The following is an 18824-nucleotide window of genomic DNA, read 5'->3' on the forward strand; positions in this document are numbered from 1 at the left end:
TGGTTACTGAATAAATGAGTGGTCCCAGTGGCCATATGGGAGGAAGAAGATGTAAGAATATCAGTGAGCTGGGGGACAGATGAGGGAAATTCTAGGAATTAAACTTCTAAAACCTTGGGCTCCTGGATGGTCAAAGGCCATATGGAAGTTAAAGAGAGACATCTCCTCGTGACCCACAGGGTCATCGTATGTGAGATTCAATGGGACACTCCACTCTCTCACCACCAGTCAGTGCAAAAGTGGAGAAAATGACCAGAAGGCAAAGTACCGGGATTTTATCCTTTGCTTCCTTTTTGGAGGAAAAAGGGGAGAGAATGATAGATTTTAATACGTGAGAATGTGATTTATCAGCCATCAGATTTAACAAAATTGACTCTCATTTTGCTGTGTGCCTTCAGTGAAACAGAAAACTTTCAATTATCTCTACTAATGGAATGGAAGTAATGGTACATGTAATCAAAATGCCATTTCTCTTTGACTTGGGAAAGTATTATGTGTGCTTTTCCCCCAGCAGGTTTGCTTTGATAATGATTAGTTCTAGCTTGGGTTAATAATAAAATGCTTTAGCATTTTCTCTGTATAATACCCGGTAGGAGAAGAGGAAAAATGTGTTTTTGGCAGAGGAAACTCATGCCAGGCTGAAACTTCCCATGGTCATGGATACCTTACTTGTGGCAAGTGGGGTTCTGAACAGAACAAAAGGCAAAATATGAATATATGTTCTGGATCTTAATGACCCAGGGTTGATGCCCCAGGACAATGCTGTTGCTGGTTATGAAGAGGACTAAGGGAGGCAGAACACTGGACTAGGGGGAGGAGACTATGGTTCTTATACTTGATAGCCCAAGGGAGGCCACATAGTCCCTTTGCATGTCAACCCTCTTATCTGTGAAATGTAATCATGACATCTGTTCTGTCTACCTAATAGTTTAACTGGTTGGGAGGTAGTAGGCAGAGGGCTTGTGAAAGTATTCAGTTATAAAAATGCAAAGCGTTGGCAGATGAGCAATGACACACTCTCAGCACTTCCTTTTCTGGCCTGAACTCCTCAATACTTGGAGTCTTGGGCTGTGGCTTTTGAAACTTATTCTATTAAAAAATTTGTTCCATTCCTTGAGGATTCTGCTTTTTGAGAACAGCTACTTCGATAATGTCTATGCATCCCAATCAATGAGCACATTCTTTCTCATGTGATAGTTTCATTTTAACAGGAACTTTCTAGTTATAATTACTTAGTCTTTCTCAAAGTGTGGTCCCTGAACCAGCAGACTCAGTATTACCTGTGAATTTGTTAGAAATGTAAATCTGTGTGTCCAACCCAGTCCTGATGAATTGCAAACTATGGAGTGAGGCCCAACAATATGTTTTGACAAGCTCTCTAGTCGATTCTGATGTATATCCACCTTAAGGAACCACTGCTGTATCCCAGAGGAGAAAAATGAAAGGTAGAAATTGGGCACTGGGACGTGCCATAGGAGTTGGCTTGGGGACTTCTCAAATCACACTATACAGCAGGCAATTTAGAGCTGGTCTCAAAGTGACATGCTAAACCATGTTAAATTCACTGTCACACTTATAAAAGGGAATATATTTATAATAGATTCATTCACATATTATACATAATACATATAGGTATGCATTTTTATGTGTATATGTTGTATATATAAAGATGACTCAGTACATCATTTTCTCAGGTCTTTCTCCTAACTGCCTTTACTTAAAAATGCATCCTGAACTCTAACACGCCCCACCTTTCTTCCTTATTTTTCTTTGCAGCATTTATCCCCTTCTAATATGCTGTGTGATTTACTTATTTACTCTATTTATTGTCTGTTTCTTCAAGCAAGAAGATATGCTCCCTGAGGACATTGTGTCTTGTTCACTGCTGTGTCCCTAGCTCTGAGAACTGTGTCCTGGCATTGAGTATGCACTCAATACATATTTGTTGAATTAATGAGAATGAGCAACTGCTGGATCTGGAAGATGGGAAAATACTGGGGTTGGACCAAAACACTAAAGCACCTGTATGCCTCCTTAACAAGCAATGTCACTTAACAGGGGAACCTTGCCTTTCTCTCTTTTCCTGCTTTGGGCTCTGAGATAAGTCTGCAAACAAGTCTTTGGTCAGTATCATCCTCGGGGATTTAGTTTACTGTACTGTTTATCATTTCAAAATGTACTCTCTTGGTTTTGCTACAAGCAGGGATAGTGTCTTGATTGATTGATATATTGGCTGGGGTCAAGGGGTAGCCTATAGCCATATGATTTTAGGCATACTGCTTGAGCAAATAGTATCTCTGGATCTCAACTTCATCTCAAAGATCTCAAGATCCCTTCCAATTGTTATTATATATTAATTTGTGTGTTACTTGATTAATGTCTGTCTCCTTTACTGGTAAGCTCCATGAGAACAGGGTCTGTTGGCTCATTTACTTCAAAATTCCCAGCATTTGATGAATACATGCTGAGCAAACAAATCCCTATGGAACCAACTGGTGATTTCAGCCTCATCAGGCTGTGCTCTTTGCAACAAAGTCCACGGTATGGGGATGTATGTTGCAAAGATCTCAGCCTGAAAAAGCTCTTCACTCACACAGGGAAGAGCAGGAGGCTGGTCTGCCCCCTGAGGGCACAGAGAAGCTGCATAGCTCACTGATATGGACAGTGGTGGGAGGTGTGCAAGGGCAAGCCTGGGCACCTGGGCCACCAGACTGGTGGTTTGGAAAAGCATGAATTTGAGGATGACAGATGTGATCTGCTATATTCTAGCTTCAAGTTATTTACTTCTCTCAGCCTCTTCATTTGGAAAATGAAGACAACACCACCTGCCTTTTTGGACAGTTGTGAAAAATAGGAGGAGTTTATCAAGTGCCTTCCTAGCATCTGGCGTGAGAAAGGTGCTTTGGAAATGGAAGCCTCCATGTCTGGTTCCGTGTTCCATCCTACATTTATGAAATCTTCAGGCCACAAGGTTTCTAATAACACCTTCTTTACCAAAGAATTGACCTGAGTTTCTTAGCTCATGGGAGTTCCCTTGTGGGTCTTGGCTGAAGGGATATATGGATTGGGGTCAAAGTGCTTCTCAAAATATCTACTTTTGGAAATATGTCAGTTTGACTAATGAGATTTGTAAACTTGCAATGGCTTGATATCAAAAAGATCCAATTTTGAAAACAAAAATTCATAATTATTTGAAGGTGCTAAAACCTATCACTGCACAGAACAAATTTGAGTTTGGCCCTCTCTTTCTGGCTGCCTGACTCTCCTCAAACCTTGCTTCCTCTCTGCCTCCCTGGCAGAGTGAATTCTACTCCAGTTCCTGCCCTACCCCCTTGGCTTCCCTGTCCCCCACCCCACACTCATCTACATATGATCATCTTTATTCTGGAAAACAAATTCTGTTGCTAGGCAACTGGAAGACAAAATCACTGTGGTTGATATGATCCTTATTAGTGACTGCGATTGCAGTGGTGCCGCCATCATGCCAGACACATGCTCAATGCATCTGTCCCCAGCTTGACAGATCTTTCCGGAAAGTGGGATGGGGTAGATTCTTGGCAGAGATTAAAGGCCTCAGCACTCAATAGAAAGTATTTTATAAATCACTGTATATCAAGAGCCTGCTTTAGAATCATTTTATTAGAACACATTCAAGAAAGTGACATACGGGGGAAAAAAAAAGACAGCAGCAATTCTCGGTCATGCAAATGCCCGTGTTAAGGTTCTCCATTGGATTTATATTCAAGTACAAAGACAATCCTTTCCTGAGCCAGGTGCAATTCCAGAGAATAACACTTTGCATTGAGAGCACGTATCCTTCGCAAAGTTCAGAACACTGAACAAGTCACAGCCTCACAATAAGATTGTGAGATACATGAAGTGTAAACTTTTAAGGACCCTTTACCCTGCCCTCCCCCATCACCCAGCTGGGAAGGGAGCCCAACTTCAGGACCTCTTAGAAACAAGATTTAGTCTATTGAAAATAAAGCAGTGGGCCTTAAAAAAAAGGTTATAAAATGAGTGTATATATATGAAATGAACTCATCTCTGCCTCTTGGCTTGGTGTGGGGTTTCTGTGAAACTCTGTTAGGGGTTGGGGTTCTCTCTCTTGAGTGTCATGGAAGACTTTAAAAAAATTTTTATTATGAAAAATTGCAAACACATACAAAAGTGGGAAGAATGGTATCATGAACCCATCGTCTAGTTTTGACGATTATTAACATGTGGCCATTTTGTTTCATTTACATCTTCTCACACTTCCCACCCACCCCCCAAACAGGTATCCTGAAGAAAATGAAGGCTGGAGGGTGGACTCTGCCCTAGAGCCCTCAGAAGGGAGCGAGGGACGGAGGAGCCAGAAAACATGACCAAACCTGGGGATGTTGAAGCAAGTAGGAATCTGGTTGGGGAAGTGGCTGCTGGCAACATTTGGGAAAGGCTATAGTTAAACCCTGCCTTGTCTCCCAAGAACCATCTCCGCTTCCTCCCTTGTTCTCATGACATGGGGGAGGCAAGCTAGATTAGAATGATGTTTTACCAAATTGGGAGCCACTGTTCATAGAAGAGTTCCACCTAGAGAAAAACTCCAGAGACAAGTGTGTCCCTCTAGCTAATCTGTCCATTCATGCTGCAGACCTTGGGCAGCAAGGACCTGGGGGTACCTGGTGGTCAGAGTGGGAGTTGGGGAAGGGCATTGGGCCATGGGGCCTCTCACAGGTCCCTACTGCCCCACCATTTTAGGATTTGGAGAGAAGCTCAGCAACCTCAAATTGCACCCAGTAGAGAAGCAGGGAAGCCCGAAGGGTGACCCCATGGCCCAGGTGGGCAGATTTTGCTTGGATCTTGTTGCCCTCTGAGCAAAGGCTGCACCCCACACCAGCCCTGCCAGAGCAGTCTCAAGAGAGGTGGGTGATTGGAGTTCTTGGTGGGAGGTCCCAACGGCGCCACGGCTAACCCGGTGAGCTGCAGGGACAAGTCCCAGGCTGCGCGCTAAACGTAAGTGGAGAAAGGATCTCCAGGTCCCAGGTGCCACCGAGGAACAAGGTTGCCATCCTGTTAAGAAAAGGGCTGGGCTCTGTGATTTGCATATAACTTTGCAAAAATCTGCATGAGATCCCATAGCCCTTTATAGAAAACAGAGTTAAATCATCAATGAAACCTGTGTATTTCTAGTAACTCAGTGCACACAATGCAAGCTGGATACACCCAATCATTCTTTCCAAAGAGGACATGGAGGAAGCAGAGTACTATATAAGTCATTCCTTGGTCTGAATGTTCAGAAGCCAACCAGGCCCAGGATCCAGCTGAGGATCACTGGTTGGCCACTTTTGCTAACTTTGTCAGAATTCAAATCTATACGCTTTCAACACTTAGATCCCTGTAGACCAGTCCTGCAGTGGCTTTCCAACATCCCAGACACACAAGTGGGAGTAGAGCAAGGAATAGTATAAATAGGAATATGTTAAAGAAGAACCCTAGACGTAGTGATCAGTAGTGTTTATTTTCATACCCTTTTTACTAAGTTTTCTTGTTTAAACTCTCTTAGGGCCCTATGCCCTGCCAACAAGTCTTGGTATAATTTTCAATTGGAGGAAAGAAACAGAAAAGTTGACCCATAGATGTAGTAGATATATATAGCAGTAATGGACTTATAATTCATGGTTTCAAATGTGGCTAGGGCCCATGACATGTGGCAATCTATAATTTTTTCTATGACAGGTGGTTAGTTTGGGAAGACTACAAGCTGGATGAGGGAGTGAATTATTGAGTGGGCAGGTGAGCAAGTGGGGACACTATACTAGAGATTTTACTTCCATGTTCCAGAGTGGTTTACACCATCTCTACTGAGCCTTCTACAGAATGAATGTTTCTCTGCAAAAATGACCCGTCAAAGAAAGTCAACTTCTAGTACCACTGAAGGAGAGAAATATTCTAAATAGTAATGGCTCTTAGCCAAGAGAAAAGTTCAGAATAAATTGGAGTATGATTTCATATTTGACCAAGGCTCAGCTCTATCATATTTGACTGGGGCTCAATGCTATCATATTTGCTATATAGAAATGAGAAAATCAATTTGAAATTCTCCCAGTAAGAACTCCATCCAGGCAAAAACTGTTCATTATATTAGAGAAAACACTTCAGCATCAAGTGGAATTGTAGTTACCCTGAGATTTGAGAAAGGTAGGGGAAACTTAGGGCTCAGAAGGGAGATGAGATTCTGAAGAAAGCCAGGAGTTGTACACATAAATGTGTGACGTAACTCATGGCCAAGGGACTTGTGTGCCCACTGAGGTCACTTACACTAGGGGGAAAAGGGCTTCACAATTTTAAACCATATTTTCCTTTGCAAATGTCACACTAACATGAACATGGGAGGTGGCATTCACTATCCCTTATACCATAATTTGCTGTCATTCCCAGGTTAGTTTATAAATGTGCTGTAATATCTGTAGAATTTATGTGAATGTCAGAATTTAATAGTTTTATAAATATTGAATGATAGTCTGCTTTTCATATAGTAATTAAAATTCTGAAAGAGAAAATTTAAAAAATATTTTTGTCTTCTTAGTAGTTGAACATTTACTGAGTGCTTACCATGTGCCAGGCAAAGTGCTGAGTGTATACATGTATCATTTCACATCATCTGCTTTACAACCATTTTGCAGGCTGGGACCTAGAGAGTTCCTGCCCAGGATCACACAAATGGCAAGTGCATTGGGAGGGTAGTGGGATCTGAATTGAGATTTGATTGACTTTAAAACTGTCCTTAACCTCTGCTGTATGTTACCTCTTCTAAAGGAGAATCCATCTGCTAAACCTTTGTGCATCTGTATAATGGTTGATTCTAAAGGTCTTTAAAAGTATCCATCACATAAAGATCTTCCTGATGCCTTAGGACCTAACTCAAAGTGATTTGAGTCACTTTATTATTCATATTCGTTAGGTTTTATAGAATATTTCTTATATCCTTTGAAACCTCAAGTTGTGATTGTCTCTGTGCACATGCAATCTAATGATGGTTGATGTATGAAACACTCAAGAAATACCCCCATTTAGGTAAACTGAAAATTTGTTCCTTAAAAACCTGAAAAAGCACATATGTATTTACAAAGCTGGTACTTTAAAATAATAGTTAATACCAATGCATAGCTTTTAACTTTAAAAATGACAGCCATTCATAACCTCATTGAGATGACTTTAAAAATCTGGCTTAAGGCAAGGAACTGGTAGAAAAACTTTAACTGGTAGAACTTGTAGAAGTTTAAGTAGAAATGTGAAAAAGAGACAATTACTTTTTTTTTAAAAAAAACTTTCCAATGATCTTTCTTATTTAGAAAACAGCTCTCAGTTTAGAATTCACACATTCAATCACTCTATATTGGCTTTGTTTTGTAGGACAGCATAAGGCCTGGGATCAGCTTTTTGAAATATTTTCTTGGTAATTCTAAGGGTCACCTGGTTTGGAATTCGGTGCAGACACCTTTGTCCCAGCTACTCCACCCACAGAAAACCTGGTTTTTGCATATATAACTCAGCACAAGCTGCCCAGAAGCACTCATCTTTGGCATTTTCACAAGGGGTAAGAATCAAGGAGGACCACTTTATAAGATAGTGGCTTTTATTAACCAGATCTCAGCATTCTTTTGGGGGAGCTTTTTTGAGACTCCCCCATTTCCCCCTACTTTTACTTAACATATTGTAGGCCCTGTCCTATCAATAGCTTCTTATAACAGAACTTCCTAAACTGTATAGAGATGGTCTGCAGTCACCGGGTGTATGGGAGACACCATTAGAGGTCCAGCAAGTTAAAATTAGTCACAAATCAGGAACATATTTATTATGTGATAGAGTTATACTCTTTTTTGTTCCACAAAGAATTTGAGGCAGCTACTTTGCAACAGACTTTTAAGTGGCTCTTCGGTTGACTGTTTCCAATATTTCATTCTCATAGAGGAAACCACTGAGGCAGGGATGTGCCTGAACTGCTACTCCTATGGCTAAGTAATGATAAGCAGCCTCCGCTAAATCCCTGACTCCTCTTGCTCCCCAGGCACAAAAGACAGTGAACAACTGATACATATACACAGGACATGGGCTGGTCTTGGTTTTTAAATTTAGGAATGTTTCATTCAGGTGGGGAAAATGAGAGAATTTATACTATTTGGGCCAAAAATGTTACACTGTATGTTTCTGCCTGATTGATACAATGGTGTTCTTTATAGGGCTTCGCTGGTGGAAGGCAGTGAGGATAGAAGACCTTAGTAACACCAGGGCTCAAGTCCAGCTCTGCATCTTCTGGTTGTGTGACCCTGGGTAAGTTATTCACCTCTATGAGGTACAATATCCCATAAAATCTGCCATCTGCAAAATGAGGAAAATGATACCTACCTTGAAGAATTGTTGGGAGGATCGAGAGCAAATGCAAAATGTCAGCCTCACGTTAGGGGTTCAGTCAGAAAGGCAGCTGCTGTCAAGCATTCTCTGGATGGCTCCTGCAGGAAGCCCGTGTGTTCTTTCTGCCTGCCCAATTTCACCAGTGACTTTTCAGGGAAAGGACTGTATCTCTCCCTTTAGCTGGGGAGGGGAGTTTGTCTTTGGTGGGGACTTTGTATGCTCTATGTTCCTCTATTACACACAAAGAACTCTGCAAATACTATATTAACTGGCTTAGAGTTAATATCTACATCTCCAAACATCTCCACCTCTAACCAGAGCCCAGATGGGAATGTCTCCTTGATCAGAATTAAAAACGAGATACACGGAAGCAGAAATATTGAACGAAGCATAAAGAGAAGACATCGACACTGTGAAACATTTTCAGATCAGCTCGTCCAAGGACTGATGGTTTTGACTGGCTGTTTGTTCTTTCATGCATCCTGCTCTGCCTGAAGTTCTCCTTTGGGATCTAGACATGACTGCTGCTCACCCTGACACCCCCGGCCCTCCCTGCCCAGGGCTCTTCATCCTGCTTCCTGTGAGGAAGGGGAGGGTAAGGAGTGACAGGCTGAGCAGCTCAGTGAGAAATAGGAAGGCCTCAGAGGGGTGCAGAGAGACATCACCCCATTAAGCTGCTCTCCAGCAACAGGCAAGGCACTCCCACCTCCACAATATCCCTCAAGAAAGCAGCCTCAGCCAGTAATATTCAGTCTCCTTGTTTTTCCCTTTCCATTTCTCCCTCTGCTCAGGGAACCCTCTGAAGATCTCTGGACCTATGCAGCATGGGAGAGATATCCTTGAAAATATTTGTTCCATGTAACTTTTTTGTTCCAAATTTGAAAGGTTAGAAACAGCCTCTTTATTGAAAAGCATTCCCTCTGTCCTTAGGCTGGGTTGAGGAGGAAGGGGTGGGGAGGGATGTCTTGGCCTCACAATGAGCTGCCTCCTACTGGAAACCCTCCTGCCTAGCGGGTGGTAACTGAGTTCCCTACCAAGGTCCTCTGTGCCTCCTGACCTAGGCTCCAATGTCCCTACCCAGGTCACTCTGCAAACTCCCTTTTCTGGACTAACTGGGGCTAGAATCAGATATCCCATGGCATATCTTTTTATAATATCTCTTCATAAACTTGAAAGTGCTTTTCAGATGTCCTCTCACCTTTCCCATACATCTCCAAACAGCTGAGCTCAGACAAAGATCCTGAAGCATTATGGGCCCTTCCCACTGCCACAGCCCCCACCCTTGCCCCCATCTCCTGGATTTCCCTTCTCTTTTCTTTCAGAGCTCAAGGCTCCTGACCTTCATCACCAAACAGTTTCTCAGCTTAAAACCTTGACCCATCCTACAAGCCAAATCTCTGGTCATTTTCTCCAATCTGAGGAGAAGTGAATCACCCTGTTCCCCAGGAAGGAAACCTTGGTTCATGCAGAGAGTAGACATCAGTAACCATCTAATAATTTTCTCCTTTGTTATCTTTTAAAGAAATGCATCTATTAGGGTTTTTTGTTGTTATTGTTCATAAAAGTAATATATCTTTTAAAAAAATTTTTAGTTGTCAATATGCCTTTAATTAATTAATATGTGGTGCTAAGAAATAAACCCATAGCCTCACACATGCTAGGCAAGTGCTTTACCACTGAGTCACAGCCCCAGCCTCTCATAAAAGTAATATATCTTATTTTAGAGAATTAGAAAAAGTCACTGACCAGAAATAATCAGAATTTACATTTCAGAGTATTTCCTTCATATATACACATATGCATATAAACATTTGTACAAACATATGTGAGTATTCACATGTAAGCACAAATACACATGTATGTGCACATATATATTCCCCTTTCATGTTTAACAGCAAGATTAGTCTTTCATAATAAGAGAAAAAGATCACCACATAAGTAGAAAAGCAAGTCCAGTCAAGAAATCAGGTAAGCTCTTCACTTGTGCTAGCCATAGGCATGAACTTTTGGAGTACACTACTAGTTAGTTTATAAGATCATGGGCCTAGTGGCCAGGGGAAATCAAAATACCCTCCTTCCAAACCACACTGATGAATACTTGTTAGAGACTACATGGGAAATACATTTAAAGACATACATAAATCCATAAGTATAATCAAGTAGAAGATACACATATAAAACATGTCATTCAAAAAATCATTATGTAAGAACTTACTATTAAGTACCTAAGTCTATCTCTATGCTGCAGATAACACAAGGTACCAAATATGAACCTTGTCTTCATGGATCTCATAATTTGGGAGCTAGAACTAAAGCTCATCCATGGGAGACAACAGGGAACTGGAAGAAGCTACTGTATCACAAAGCACTGAGGGGACTCCAGCAATCATTCCAATGTGAAGATGTGTTCCAGCCACATCCTGCCTGAGGCTAGAAACTGATCAGGATAGATAAATAATTTTGGAGACATGGTAAAGCAGTATAAGTTTGGAGATAAAGGAGATGATGAGTTGAGAATTCATGATGTTTTAGTGAAGATCATCACACATATGCCAGAAGACATATACAAAAGGAGGGATTTGCAGATAGTAAGGGACAAGGGGGAGGCCTGACCAGAGAGAAGGGGCTGGATTCTCAGGAGATGCCAAGTCCTAGAAAGTGCTACTGTGGTTTGGGAGACATGTTTCTCCTCTTGAAGCTCCTGGCACCACTACCTATCACATAAAAATATGAAGCAGGTGGCTGAGGGATGTGTAACTGATGGAAAGTTACTCAAGGAAAAGGGTAGAGAGCAAAGAAGAGACGTGAGGGCATACAGGGGAGGACGTGGATCATGGGGATGGTGTGTGACAGTGCTGGCGCTAGTTTCAGTTCCATTGGGCAGAATGCAACTGGTTGTCCAAGTGCAGCACGCTCCAGACAGTTAGAATTAGGGTATTGGATCCCAGGGAGAAAGGCAAGGGCCAGGAAAAGAGAGGGCTTGATTTATTATTAAGAGATACTTTGTGTTACTAAATGTGAAAACATAAAGTAAAACATATATGTGCCTCAAATATGAAAGGATATATTTGATTTCTGAGAAGGGAGGGGCAATAATGATAAAGGAGGCTCAGTAGTAGTAGGGGTGTGCATTAATGTGGAAAAGTAATGAGCATTTCCAGAAAGAAAGGAGGTATAAGTCAGTTGGCAGTGAAGGTGGCTGGATATGAGTAGGCAAGGTCATATGTAGTGCAGGAGGTGGCAGCAGTAGGAGTGAGGGCAACTGGAACAGGGGTACCCACTGCCATCCTTTACTAGTGTTTTGGATTCTGTGGTAGACAGTAAAGATACAGGCATCAATTATGCTAAGACATACCTGCCAAGGAACTCACAATGTAACATGGGAGACAGACATAATTAATTGATAAGTGAAGTTAGGCTGAAACTTATAAATTGCCCATATCCAACCATTTTGGATCCACAAAGTGAAAGTTTCATATGGTTCACTCAAATGCAGGCATGTTAAACTGTGCACAACACATAAAGCTCCCTCAAAGACCATATGTAGGAGGGAAAATTACAGAAACATCTTTGGAGATGGGGCTGAACTTTATCCTAAGTAAGGGTAACACTGAAGGCTTTCAGCAGACCCATGAGATAGTGGAAAAAATGTTCTAGGAAGATGAATTTGGTGTTAATAGAAAAGATAAAATGGAGCGGCAAAACCCCAGAGAGAAAGAAGGTAGGCTAAAGAAGGTCTACTCAGGGTGGTCTGACAGAAAGTCTCATGGAATCACTCCCAGGATGTGGCAACAGACTGGCTATTAGAGACTAGGCCAAAAATGCATCCATAGTGTAAAACTGGGTATCTGGGAAAATGATGTTGCTTCTGCCCCAAATAGAGAAGTCATATCAAGTTACTGGTTTGAAAGAAAAGGAAACTATTTTCTGCTTCTGAGACTGAGGAAAAGCAAGGCATCAAATCTGAAATGTCCAGCAGTAATAGTAAGAGCAGTGCTCACTATGTTGCACTCTGGCCCTACATTTGTTTGTTGGCTTTCTTGTTCTTCACAAAAATGCAGTGTTCGTAAGGGTTGGGACCCACCTGTTTTGTCTCACTGTTGCATCTTCACCCTGGAACAGTACGTGGCTTGTAGGAGGTATGCAGAAAAATGTGGAGAATGAATGAAAATGAAAGTGTCACTCAGGGTAAAGTCAATTCAGAGAAAGAGTCTTGGAATTTCTGTCATGGACTTTCAAAGCAAAGTGACAAAAACAACTGGGGAAGATCTAAAGAAATAAGAATCAAGAGCCCAAGTTCAAGTGCAGTTCTCATTGGGAGCATGAGGTAACACTTTCATGTTAGATGGGAGAGGAAAAGGAAGTGCCTGACTGTATGAGAAAGAGGAGAGGTAAGGAACCAAGTACCACAGATAGGTACAAAGTAAGCTTCAGAATGTTGTGGACTGGACTCCTTCTGAGTCTAGAGAAAGAATGAGAGAAAAAAAAATACACTGATGAGTCACGGGGATGGTAGAAGTAACTCTTTGACCATTATGCTAAAACAAGCCTAGTGCTTCTTGGGTGCTACTGAGTCAAGTCTAAATTCCTCTGATGACACCTGACTTCTGCCATGAGCTGACCTAACCAATCATTCATACCCACAAACAACCACACAGACTCCAGGCTTCACACTTATTTGATATTTTCCTTTCTCCTTGCCTTACCTATACGGTTTGATCTTCCTCCCACTGCCAACATCAATGCTACCTCCAATTAGTAAAGTTCAAGGCTGAGCCATCTCTGATCTTCCCAAACCAAGAGCTTTGATTTTCATAATTATAGTCAGTCTCCATTTCTAGATCTCTTTTGCCCACAATGCCAAACATTTTACCTTGTGTTTGCTTGTTCTTCATTTATTAATTTAACAAATATTTATCAAGTACCTTCTACGAGTCAGCACTATGATAGATTTGGGGATGCAACAGGTGTGAGGCAGACAAGTTTCTGGACTTAAAGTCTGGTGGAGAAGGCACATAACACACAGATACTTACATAGTTTGCAATGGTGATAGGTACCATGGAGAAACAGCTGCAGGAGATGTGTTGGAATTTTTAACTCCTCTGTCAGCTCTTGCTTTCATAACTTTTCTGCATCCCTCTTACTGTCAATGGCTTAGCCTTCATGACAATAAGTGTGCTTACATAGAAGTGACTTTCTCCTCTTCTAATTCTCTCGAAGGCTGAGGAACTTAGAGGATCAGGATTATAAGGACTGTGCATAGCATGAAGATTTGATAGGTTTTCTTGTGGGTACAGGTGTTTAGCAAACTATGTAAAGACCTTCTTCCTAGGTCTTGGATCTGTTTGTCAGAGAGCTAAGTGACAAAACCAATGTATTTGTCATCTTTTTTCTATCACATTTTATTAATTTAACTCTAATATATGTCACATAATGAACAGAGCAAAATGTAACAAATACATTTTTTTAAAAATCAACTACTTTCGAACTGGGGTTATAGCTTAGTGGTAGAGCACTTGCTTAGCATGCACAAGGCCCTTGTTTGATCTCCAATACCATGAAAAAAAAGTCAGCTAGTTCTTATTCTTTCATTAAAACAGAGGTATCCTTAGAAATTGACAGAAACCTGCATTATATATTGTCTTCATGTTGCTACACTTTTCTATACTATATTTTAAAATACTAAATATAAGAAACCATTCATATGTCACATCACATAAGTCTCTAACTTACCAATGTATTACCTTCAAAAATAAAATCATATGTTTATCAAGATGCAAAACAGACAATGAAAAGACCAGTCACATGGTGAGAACAGATATTTACATGAATAGGAAATAAAGGGCTAATGTCTTGAAGATATGAGTGCTTAGAAGGGAATTAATCCTTACTATATTATAGCATTTTTATATTTCTATTTATTTAGTTTTTTATTTTTAATTTTTATTTTTTTGTGATGCTGCAGATCAAACCCAGGGTCTCACACATTCTAGGCAAGTACTGTGACATTGAGCTATGTTTCAGCCTTCTAGCAGTGAATTAAAAAAGCATGAAAAAAAAAAAAGCACCAAACAACCCACTAGATACTTAGGTCAAAGATGTGGGCAGGGACATTATGAAAGAGAACCCAAGGGCCCAATATGGCTATGAAAAGGTGTTTGACTCAATTAGTAATTAGAGAAATGCAAATTAAAACCAGAAGCTGGTATTATTACTTACTTACCAGATTTACCAAAAATTTGAAGTCTAACAATATCAAGTACTTGTAAGGATGCAGATGGAAAATTGTATCCATACTGTCAGGAGTGTACATATGGTAGCAGTACTTTAAAAAAAATAATTGACACCACCTAGGAAAGCTAAAGATATCCTTATACATCCTGTCACCTAGCAACTTCATTCCTAGTTTTATACCCCAGAGAAACTACACATGCACAGGGATACACACACACACACACACACACACACACACACACACACACACATACAAGAATGTCCATTGCAACATTTTCACAATGGCCTCATTCTGTGCACAGTATGGATTAATACATCTTGATATTTTATTTCATACAATAGATACAATAAGGAAAATGAACTGCCCTACACATCAGCATGGATGAATCCTATAAAAACAACTGTTTAGAAAGAGAAGCAAGACACAATAGAATAACCATGGTGCCAGTCTAGTCAGTAAAAACAGCCACATTGAAACTATATTGTTTAGGGACACTTATTTAGGAAACAAATTATAAAGTAAGGACATTATGAATGTTATGAGAACGTTACTTCTAGGGAACTCTGGGCTGTGACCAGGGATGGCGTGGGGGATTATGGACGGCAGATAGTACATGATTTCATGGCCTGAATGGTTGTTATACGCATGCTTACTTTACAGTTTGTAATCCACTAAATTATGGAGTTTTGTTTGCATGTTCATATACAACATTGTGAAAACATTTTTTTTGGGGGGGGTTACTGAAGATTGAATCCAGGGGTGCTTTACCACTGAGCTACATGCCCAGTCCTTTTTACTTTTTTTTTTCCTAAATTTTGAGATAGGATCTCTATAAGTTGTTGAGGCTAGCCTCAAACTTGTGATCCTCTTACCCCAGTCTCCTGAACCACTGAGATTATAGGTGTGTGTCACTGCCCGCCAGAACATTTTGAAAACATTTTCAGGTTTAATCTATCAGTTATTTCTAATTAGGAATACATTGTATCCATAGAAATAAGTTTCTAAATGTTAATAAGACCAGCCCATGACTCTTATTTAGGTAACAGTGCAGATTTGATATTGCACATTCCAATAAAAATGATAGAAAATAATACAGTTGTAATATTGGAAGTTAATTAAGATATACAAGAGCAAAAATTAAGACTTATTTTTAAAGGATCTGACATCAGATTGAAAAAATTAAAAAACATTGACAGATTAAATTACAAGTTTTGGGGGAAACTGGTACATATACACTGGGGGGTATAAATTTATATCATAGTTGAAGAGAGTTATTTGACATATTACTCAAAAATTTGAAGTAAGTCTATTTATGGGAAATTATTATCCTGTTAATACACTCACAGTGTAAATAAACAATATCTGTATAAGGATATTAAGCACAGCCTTATTATTAATAGCAACAGATTAGAAAATCCCTTCTACTCACAAGTAGAAGATAAATACGTGTACTGTCAGTTGGGGATTATGTAGCAATAAAAAAAAAGAATGAAGCAGCTTCAAATCCTGCCATGAAACGACTGCACGGATTTGTTACAAGGAAAAAAATAAAAAGGAGTACTTATTGTATACTACTGCTTGTTTCCAATTTTTAAAAAAATAAATGAGTATGTGAGCCTTTATATTTTTAAAGATTATCTTCAGAAGAATATCTACATTTTGTACTGCGCATATGTATTATTGATTCAAAATTCATTTTTGAAAACCTTGAATTAATATAATTAAGGAAAACAGGTTTAATTAGACAAGCATGAGAAAGTATGAGATTTTGGATAACCAGGTATGGTGGCACATGCCTGTAATCCCAGAGACTTGGAAGGCTGAAATAGGAGGATATGAGTTTGAGGTCAGCCTCAGTAATTTAGCAAGGCCCTAAGCAGCTTTTCTCAAAAAGGGCTTGAGATATAGCTCAGTGGTAAAGTGCCTGCTCTGGGTTAAATTCCCAGTATCCCCCACCAAAGAAAGATTCTGGTAATAATGCAGAAGGAATTTCTGAATAGTTCTCATATAGAGCTAACAATTCGCTTTTTTTTAAAAAAAAATTACTTCTTTTTATAAACATATATCAATGGCACTGCTCTTTTACACACTGTCCATGATTAGAATAATTATTTTGGGGCCAAAATTGATACAAAGGAAAAGAGAGGAAAGGAAGATAAACTTCAAGGCCAACTTCAAATTTCACTTCTGGTGCAAGTCTTCCCTGGTTCCCATGCTCAATTCATCTTTCAAAGCAGGCATCCTTCTGATACCAAATGTAGTGTTTTGTGTGGTAAGTACTATCTCCTCTGACACACTCATCTTTGTAACTTTTCTGCCGCCTAGCACAGCAACTTTCATAAAGAAAGTACAACTGTCTAATTTTATAAATACATGTGACACGAAGGTAGCCACTCTGTTATCTCATACAAGATACTTCGATAGGAACCGAAGACAAGGACAGAGATTGTTTCTATACATTTAGAATCTCAATAGTACCTATCTGGTCATTAGTGGACACTCACATTTTGTTGAATAAAAAATGAATCCAATGTACCAATATATTTGAAATAATGTCCTGTTCTCCAACTAATTCAATTATTTTCTATTGATAGTGTTTCCTCCTTGCTGATGTGTTAGTGGTAATTCCTAGTAGTTTGTTCTCTAAATAACACAATTAGTGGTTTGGATTCCATGTTCCTGTTCACAGTTTATCCTAAATTTAAATGTTAGAGAACCTAACCTAAAAATCTTTCTTTTTAGGAGTTTTCAATAATTTTTTTCAATAATGCAATAAAGATTCCCTTTTAACAGGCTGTGTGAAAAGAGACATCAAAAATTCGAACTGTTCTTACAGTGGGTGGAGAAAGGTAAAGAGGGTTGGGGAGGTCAGATGGGATAACATGCATTGCAGATTTTATATTGCATGATTTTTAAGTATCTCCCTATGATAAACTATGAATCCCTGAATATTCTGTTGTTTTGTTTTTAGAAGAACTTTCCTATTTCTCCTTTTTTGAATTCCCAATGTCTCAAAATTGAGCATATCTGGGCTAACATCAGCACAGCAGAGAAAGCTCTAAGCAAGCAACTAAGGTGATTTGCTTATTTTTTCCCCCACAGCCACATCCTCTGTATCTAGAATAGTACATGGCAGTTAGTAGGAGTTGATGAATTAAGTGACGTAAAAAACACACATAAAAATATTAAGGAAAAGAAAACAATGAATTTCACTATCATGATCACACACATCCATTGCAGCTGGCTCCTGTACTGGATGAATCTTCACATTCAGCATCCCACCCATCTCCCAGTCTCCTGCAGCAAATCACTGCATGCCTTAAAATTCACTCTTCATGCTATGGGTTTTGAGAATGCCTATCGCTCATATCTGCCACGAAGCATGTACAGAACATTTCCATTACCCACCCCACAAACACCTCTTGCCCCCTTGAGCCCCAGGTGACACTGAGTCACTGAGTCAATCTGGTCTCCATCTGTGAGTAAGCACCAGCAGAGTGAAACTGTCAAAGCCCCTGGTGCAGCTAAAAGGACAAAGCTTGCAGGAGTCAGGATATAGGCATACAGAACCTCCTCCCCACCCAGTACATCCCAAAGTTCAAAAAGGTTTAAAATCCTTTGCAGGGAAGAAAGCAATGTAGATGAGAGTTTTCACAAAGCAGCCCATGGTCATTATCAACAGGGGCCAGGTAGAATGGAGGAACCGTGATCCTGAAATTCTAGTCAGTATGTATATGTCTGCAATTAGCAATTTCAGATAGAACCAAATAGATGATTTAAAAAACAAAACAATATAGGAACATTCTGAATTCGTAAGACTCAACTTTAAGCCCCTAAGAATGGACGGAAAACTAGCAATCCTGGTTCAAAGAAATGACTGCTCCAACATAACCACAGGGAACAGGCAGGAGGAGCGGTAAAAGACCGACTGGCAGTGGGGCCGGAGAAAATCGATTGAAAATAGGAGTAAACATCTGTAATTGGCCTCATACGTCTAGTTCTGCAACTCCTTCCCACAGTTTTCTCATTTTAAAAAAAGAGCTACCAGCAGCAACTGTCCTTCTTATCTGGCACCCGCTGCTTACTGCTCCTAGAAGAGGTCCTGAGCCAAAAATTATGCCCTCACTGTGTCTCTTGTAGGAAGCCACAATAGAAGACATTCAAATTTGTTTTTCTTGGCAAAGTTCTGCTTTC

General features: G+C 40.0%; 1 protein-coding gene across 27 annotated transcripts in view; it reads right to left on the reverse strand.

The window, feature by feature from the left end:
- The window catches only part of Kalrn (kalirin RhoGEF kinase), a 626048-nt gene that overhangs the window by 175656 nt on the left and 431568 nt on the right, over nt 1-18824 (reverse strand). For 6 of the 27 annotated variants that reach the window (XM_078044090.1, XM_078044089.1, XM_078044087.1 and 3 more), the window contains exon 34: nt 3622-5052. The exons of the other annotated variants lie outside the window; for them this stretch is intronic. In XM_078044090.1, the coding sequence (XP_077900216.1) occupies nt 4990-5052 (63 nt within the window). In that variant the 3' untranslated portion in view covers nt 3622-4989. Of the gene's footprint in view, nt 1-3621; nt 5053-18824 lie in introns of those variants that run through there. 27 annotated transcript variants of the gene reach the window in all.

This window comes from Ictidomys tridecemlineatus, chromosome 3 (genome assembly GCF_052094955.1).
Source record: "Ictidomys tridecemlineatus isolate mIctTri1 chromosome 3, mIctTri1.hap1, whole genome shotgun sequence".
Classification (NCBI taxonomy): domain Eukaryota; kingdom Metazoa; phylum Chordata; class Mammalia; order Rodentia; family Sciuridae; genus Ictidomys; species Ictidomys tridecemlineatus.